The sequence below is a fragment of the Apteryx rowi genome, unplaced genomic scaffold (assembly GCF_003343035.1).
Source record: "Apteryx rowi isolate R43461 unplaced genomic scaffold, aptRow1 scaffold_241, whole genome shotgun sequence".
In the NCBI taxonomy this organism is placed as follows: domain Eukaryota; kingdom Metazoa; phylum Chordata; class Aves; order Apterygiformes; family Apterygidae; genus Apteryx; species Apteryx rowi.
This window is the reverse complement of record NW_020448764.1, coordinates 1,066,948-1,074,192: the sequence shown is the minus strand read 5'-3', so window position 1 is coordinate 1,074,192 and position 7,245 is coordinate 1,066,948. Positions and strand designations below refer to the sequence as shown.

General features: G+C 46.8%; 1 protein-coding gene across 7 annotated transcripts in view; it reads right to left on the bottom strand.

Moving 5' to 3' along the window:
- The window catches only part of SLC22A3 (solute carrier family 22 member 3), a 68,923-nt gene that overhangs the window by 43,233 nt on the left and 18,445 nt on the right, over positions 1–7,245 (bottom strand). For 4 of the 7 annotated variants that reach the window (XM_026066446.1, XM_026066447.1, XM_026066445.1 and 1 more), the window contains exon 3: positions 5,311–5,381. The exons of the other annotated variants lie outside the window; for them this stretch is intronic. In XM_026066446.1, the coding sequence (XP_025922231.1) occupies positions 5,311–5,381 (71 nt within the window). The remainder of the gene's footprint in view (positions 1–5,310; positions 5,382–7,245) is intronic. 7 annotated transcript variants of the gene reach the window in all.

The following is a 7,245-nucleotide window of genomic DNA, read 5'->3' as shown; positions in this document are numbered from 1 at the left end:
AGGTCCCTTCCAACCTCAGCGATTCTGTGATTCTGTGATTCTGTGAGAAAAGGGAAAATCCAGAAGAAAGCAGAGAGTGAAGAGAAAAGCAAAACAGGAGCAAAGAGGCACACAAGGAATGACAGAAAAAAAGCAGACCAGTAGAAACCACACCTGAGACAGCCCATATTAGAACCCATATTAGAGCATAGAAGAGTCAATTAGAGGATGTGCAGGTAAAAAGCTTACAGCAGGGGAGAAGCCATCTTCTACCCCACGGCCAGTGCTCATTCTCACTCCCTTAGTTTTTCCCCTGAACTCATGGCTCACCCTGTGTGCAGGGTGTGAGGGCCACAGGGTTTAGGTGCCCACTGCCCCTGTGACTTTGGTGCTGCCTGCTCCCACCACAGCCAGCAGTGAGGGCTTCTCCCGTGGCGCACGCCGTTGCGCAGCTTGCAGGTGTCCTTGCATGGGCTCTTTCTGAGTGGGAAGTGTCCTCTGCCACTAGGCAAACAGGACCCTTTCGGCAGTGYGTTTTCTTACCCAAACTCAGTACGATGCAGTAAGGTGGTGGCTGCACGCTGTTGTTGTTCTTTGCCTTTTAGAGAAGATCAGGCACCGCACATTTGGGCACCAGTGGGTAGTGTGTGTCTGCTCCCCACTGATTTTAATCCTATTCATGGAAAACAGTGTAAACTTGTGGCTATTCAAGCATCTCTGAGAACCACCTGTTTGCCAGGATTTCAGTTCAGTATCTGAGACAGGAAGGGGAACCAAAAGGGCTCATGAGCTTCTCCATGGCCAGCTGAAGGAAGGGCAGCCAGAGGAAAATGTGTTCCTACACACACATTTTTAGAGTCAATACATGGCTTCCCTCATCCTTTTCCTCTTCACCTGGTCTCTTTGGAAACCAGTGGAGAGGCTGTACAAGACTCTGCCTTCCTGTTCAGATAAATACGCCATAATCCCAGAGTTCATTTATCAGGACCCTTGCTAATGAATTAGAGTAAATGAGCGTTTTGCTCATGAGATAAGACCGCAGTTTCACCGAAGGGTATTTTACACAATGAAATGAACAGCAGTATTTCCTGTTGACAACCAGAGATGGTTGCAAAGGTCTGATTAAACAAAAATGTTCCAGCACCTTATCAGACAACTGTGAATCACAAGCTTGCTTTCTCTCACCTGCACCTACCCCAAGTCCTGCCTGAAAAGACAGGTGAAATGCAAATAATTTTTGTTTGTGATTTTTCACTGTTGCATATCCCTCCCCTGTGACTCAGTTTCCATCAAGTTGGAAGCAAACATTTCAAAATACTATGAAAAAGGCTATGTGTGAAAGTTTCCAGCCCAATTTTATGAGAATAAAGGAGAACCATTTAAACCATATCAATGAAGGTGGTAGTGTACTGAACGGTTCTGGGAGTGCCACTCACTAGCTGCTTGAGTCCTCAGTTATTTCTGAAGTGGAACATTCATTAAAAAAAAAAAAAAAAAAAACTTGCAGAGTTTCTAAAATTATCTCTTTTTTATATAATTCCATACCATTTCTCAGTTTGTTGTTTTATGTAATATTCCCAACAAGCCTTCTCTATGGACTTTCTATTACATAATTTCTATTTCTGAGATATCTAGGATGTTTGAAGATCACTAAGCTGGTCAATGTAACAAAAAAATTAGGACTTTCATACATATCATAACAAGGTAATAGGGTGAGTCTCCTGGATCATCATTGCCCATCCTATGGACAACTTCAGGTAGAAGAAGCATGACTCAGTACAGAAGACAATTCAGGTTCAAAAAAGCCCATGAGCCTGATTATCTAGCTGATCTAATTCCACATGAGAGAACTAATATACATGTCATATTTATGTGAAAACTTATTTAGTTTCAGCAAATTTCTGTTTCTGGCTTTCCAAGATAATAAAAAAAAAAATTTACCACCACTGAAAATGCACAAAGATACATCTCTGCAGAAAATACAGAAGACTGCTGGAGCAGGGTAACTTCAGAGCAGCAGTAGAGATCCAGGGCATTCTAAATGCATCAGCAAAAGTTCAAATCATCTTGTAAGGATGGATGGGAACTAGTCATTCTTCAATGCCTTTCTCTAATCTCTGTGTAGTTTTTTTTTTTGGAAGCTCTTAGTGGTAACAATCTATTTATAGCTGACTCTGTTTTTGTAGTTTATCTCTGCTATAACATTGTGTCCTTTGTCCTAACTGCACAATACCAATCTAAAGGAATTCTTTACAGCTCAACTTTCATCCCTTGCTTGATTAGCATGCTTTATTAATAGGAAAAGGGATGAGATAACTTCCATCAGGCCATAGGCATACATTCTAGCTTTTTATGATCCAGCACCTAACACACCGCTCAGAATGGGCAGGCTGGACCTTCCACAGGGTATTTCTCAGAAAGCTCAGCACTTTCAGTTGTTTTAATGCTCTTCTGCTTTTGAATATCAGTGCATTTATTACACAGGATTTGTTATATTTTCTACCTCCTGGAAAATGTGCCTGAGTGTATTTAAAAAAAAAATACAAAGACATAAATATCCAGTGTAGAGACACAAAGCACGAATGATTTAGCAAATGTTAGAAAATCAAGGCAGAAAAGCAATTGTTTACATGATTCTGAGATCTGAGCAAGTAGATGAGCTGGAGCAAAGACCAACTCAAGCTGAGCATTTCTGAAAATGCTGCATCATTTGTATCCATTATTCTGTGAAACAATCCTGCACTGACTGGATGGAAAGTCTAACACCTGCATCTTGGGAAACTGGACCAGACGAAATGGTACAGGTGGCAGAGGCAATGAACTAGATGATTGTTGTATTTCTAGGCAGAGTTTTCAGTCTTCAGGATCCACAGGTCAAATGCATACCTTGACAAAGAACCCAGTGCAAGGGGAGCACACTGACAGGAAACTCGGAGAGGTGAACCTGGTGGCTCCCTGGCACTTTCACCACAATGCAAAGTTTGGCAGCTGGTGGAAAACACAGCACACCAGGAACTGGAAGGCATCATTCTTTCTACCATGATGTTGCTTCCCTCGGCAGCCAGTCTTGGTAGGAGCTGTACAAGCCTTGACTCAGCCTTATATAGGCGTGTGGTAGCCAGGAGCTGGGGCTACTGTAATGATAACGGGGCCAACAAGCAATGGGACCACAGGTCTGCTCCAACCCCACGGTGGCCGGTCGTAGTGGAATATTGGTACTTCAAATTCCACCTATTTGCAGCTCTGCACAGAGATGAGGAGATGGGGAATGGAGCAGTTTCAGTGAATATGCAGTTACTGGACTAACTGCCAGCTCCATGAAACTCAGACTTAGGAGAGTAATCCAAAGATGATTGTTATTAAAAGGTTATTTGGAAGATTAGTTCACATGGTATTTTTAGCAAAATGATAGCTGAAGAAAAGCAAAAGGCATTTACTTTGGGCTTGTTTAATAAAATAAAACAGCAGCACTACCATATCATTTCCATATAAGCATCAGCCCTGCGGCTGGCAGCATCCTGACCCCTCAGATAACACCCCCCTCCAGCAGTGCATACGATACCCAACTGTGCCTGGGCCAGAGGAGCTGAGGTGCTATTTATGTTCCCGCACAGGGAGCAGGCACAAGTGCTGGCCTCAAGTTCTCCCCCTCTTCAGCACCACTGCGGCCTCGCCACACTTCCCACATGGGACAGGGGAGTGGTGTTCAGTCCAAGACAGCTTGCCCTGTCTGGCACAGCAGGGAAAGTGGGGTGGCACATCAGAGCTTTTTGTGCCTCTTTGCCCAGGGGAAGGCTGTCTGTCACACCACCCAGTGCTGCCTAGTCCCTGACCATCACCCACCTGAGCCCTTTTCACAGCTTGGCTAGGGCTTAGTCTTCTTCACCAACCTAGGTTCTCTTCACAATACTTTTCCAAAAAGAGGGCTGACAATTTTGTACCAGATAGGGGAGGTTAGAAGCAGCCCCAGCGCAACTAGCATGGGAAAAAGAATCTCTCTCTCTTCCTTCCTTTTGGCTCTAAGGTTAAAATGGCAATTTATTCTAAAGCATCTAGAATACTTCATCACCTTTTTTCCCGGTAACAGCTTTTGCAYAGAAGGTGGCACTGGTTAAACAATATGCCAGCTTTTAACAAGAAAACCGCTTGTTTATATTCTGAAAGTCTGTAATCTTCCCAGCTAATCCTTTGCTGGCATTTTTATATTCAGGGAAGTCTGTCCCTTGTTTTTCCCACCACATCATGCTGTATTCTCATTTTACCCTGCTCCGCTTTAATTTTCCCTTCACTGAGGATGGCCCCTTCAGGCAAGCCCAGTCTTCTCCTGGATAAATCACTAAACTTGCAAAACACTCTGTACAATATGAGAAATTCCTCCTCCTGTTACTCTCCTAGTCCATAGGGCTATCAGTCCAGGGGGAAATGTTAGCCTTGTGACCTACGTAAGGAAGTCCAGGATGTTGCAACCACAGTCACAGCTGTGATTCCTGTTAGCTTGTACTGTGCCAAGATTATTTAGAGATTCATTGACTCAGGCCCTGTCCAACCTTTTGTGTAGACAGACTGTAGAATTTTTCCCAGGAAGGGTTTAAAGCATATTTTTAAGAAGCATGTTTCCTTTTCCCTTAAAACTCCAAGCAACAGCAGCTGACCATACCTGTGCTAAGCCACTTCTCTCACTGCTGGGAAACAAAGTCTGAATTTGTCTGACTTCAGCCATGTTTTTTTAAACCTTTGTCAGAAAGCCTGGATTCCTTCCACTGTCTGATATCTTTCCCATACRATTTCACAGTGACTGAGTCAAGTTTCAGCCTTTTATTTCATAAATTGAGTAGCCTGAACTCCTTCACTTTCATTACATAAAGCTTGTTTTTCAGCCCCTGGATCATATTTATACTTTATGCTGTCTCCATCATTGCCACAGCAGTCTTAAAGGACAGCCCAACTGGTCACTGTGCCCTAGAAGCAGTGTGAGCAATACCAGGTGAGGAYGCCAATGCAGTCATTTCCCTTTCTTTTTTTTTTATTTCTCCTTCTACGCACCTAAAAATCTCTTTAGTCCTCTGACTGCTACAAGGCACTGAGAAATGTGGTTCTGGGGAGGAAATTAGCTAAGGTGGCTCCAAAACAGGGCGAAAAATGCTCATCATTATGATGAGCACAAGGCAAAAAAAGCACAATGGTGGCAAATAACAAAATTATTCCTGTCTGCCGTTTGTTGCTGTGGTGCAGTTAAGTGGCCTCAAGCTAGTTTTGTTCACTAGTCATTTGGCCTCCTGCACACACTGCAGTATACAGTGGATATGTTAATACTAACTGAGGTAGACGAACCCACGCTTGCCTCCACGCTGTCGCGGCTTGGCTGCTCCACTGAGGTATGTAGACAAAAGGCCAACCCCAATCTGTACAACATGAGAAATGGCAGAAAAGAGAAACATTAAGTGTATGATGAAAGAGGGGTAGTAGCTTTAAGGAACTGCTGACCAAGGTGGAAATTACTGGGACAATCATACCACAGATACCAAATAACAGCATAAAAAYAGCAAAACCAGAGGCAGTTGGTTAAGAGTAAATGGAGCAGTCTGGCCAGGAGGGGATGAGGAAGGTAAAGGGAAAGAACTTGGGAGGGGAAAAAGGGGAGGAAAATGGTATATGAGGGAGAGCAAATCACAAGATGGAGCAGGTCCCTGGTACCTGCCAGCCCAGCTCAGTGCTTGATGGCTGCAGCCTGGAGCAGGCAATTACCCGCTGTTTCCACCCCACCAGTTTCTAGTGAAGGACCTGGTGTGTTTCCTGGTGCTCATGAAGGACTAATGCCAACTGGGGAGCCCCTGGGAACAGCAGCACCTCCCAGTCTGCTGATGTGCTCCCTGCGAATCCTGCCACCAGGGCAGGCTGCTGGGGCAGGCCCCCATGTGGCTGTGGGGACCCCTGCCACCACCCCRCTGCCCACCATCCACGCACCTTTCCCCCACCGCTGCCTGGCCTGCAGAGAGGGGAGATGCCTCTGCATGCCACAGCTCCAGCCTAGCTGAGCCCAGGCCATCCCACCCCACTGCTCGGCCACCTGCTGTCCCCAGCCTGTCCCCACCCACAGGTGTTCTTCACGATCAGGCCAGACAATCAAGCTGGCAGAGCAAGGAGAGCCAACGCACAGGCATGTAGGGGAGCTCGCAAGGCAGAGGACAGCCCAGAGGGGCGGCTCATTGCCCCTGGACCTCAGAAGGGAAGAAAGCTGCAGGAGGGAAAACATGCAGTGGCTTAAAAATGATTTCTCTACCCTGCCTGTGATTTTCAGCCTCTGCAGAGTTTTGCATCTTTCTCTCCAGCTGCAAGCTGAGGGATGATCAGCTGGTGGTGACTGGGGTGCCCACCTGCTGCTGGTTCGCTCTGGTGCGGTGTGGCTGATGATCTCCATTCACATGCACCAGCTTTCCTCAGCTTCTTCTGGTGCCAGGCTATGCAGGGAGGTTTGGCTGTCAAATGCTTTGCAGAAAGCAAAAAGAGCAGCTTGTGGAGAAGAAGTCTATTTGAAACAAAGTGAAACCACTGGGTTTCACTGGGCAAATATAAAGATGTGCAAAGCAGGTACAGAGGGAAAGGCAAGGGAAGGGATCAGCTGACAGAGACGGTGCAGGGCCAGGTCCCAGGGGGAGCACTGCTGAGGAGCATGCAGCTCCGCTGGTGGCCCCACGACTCTGCTGAGCCTTGAGGAGATGCACGGATGGAGGTGGATGGGGAAAAAGGAGGGACAGGTCAGGTGCGAGGGGCAGGGGAGGAAGTGGTGGCCACTGCGGACGACTTGTCATGCCTGGTACTGCGTTTGGCATTACTTCCGCCTCCCAGGGTAGGCTCTGAGGGAGCCTGAGCCAAGGCACTGCTGTGCCAGCTACCCCGGAGCTACAGCAGCCACAGAGTGCTCCCTCCATGCCAGTACTGCTCATGCTGGTGTCCTGGGGGCCTTTCTCTCTGCCACTGCAGCTTCAGCCTCCTCCTAGGCTTTGCAGCTGTAGATAAGCCATCCTTTGGGCATTTGGGGCATGCCGCCCATCTGACTTCAGCTGCAGGAACATGGCATTACTTCAGCAAGCATATGCAAGTGATCCCCGTCAGCTGGATAGAAAAGCTGTTCCCTGGAGGCAATTTAAGGCCTGTCATCTCTAGTCTCTTCCCACCCTGTCTGGGCCGGCCAGCTGCATTTTGTATTGCTTAGGCCCTGCTTCTGGGAGGAGGGGGAGAGAGAGGGATGGGGTGGAAGAAGAGCTG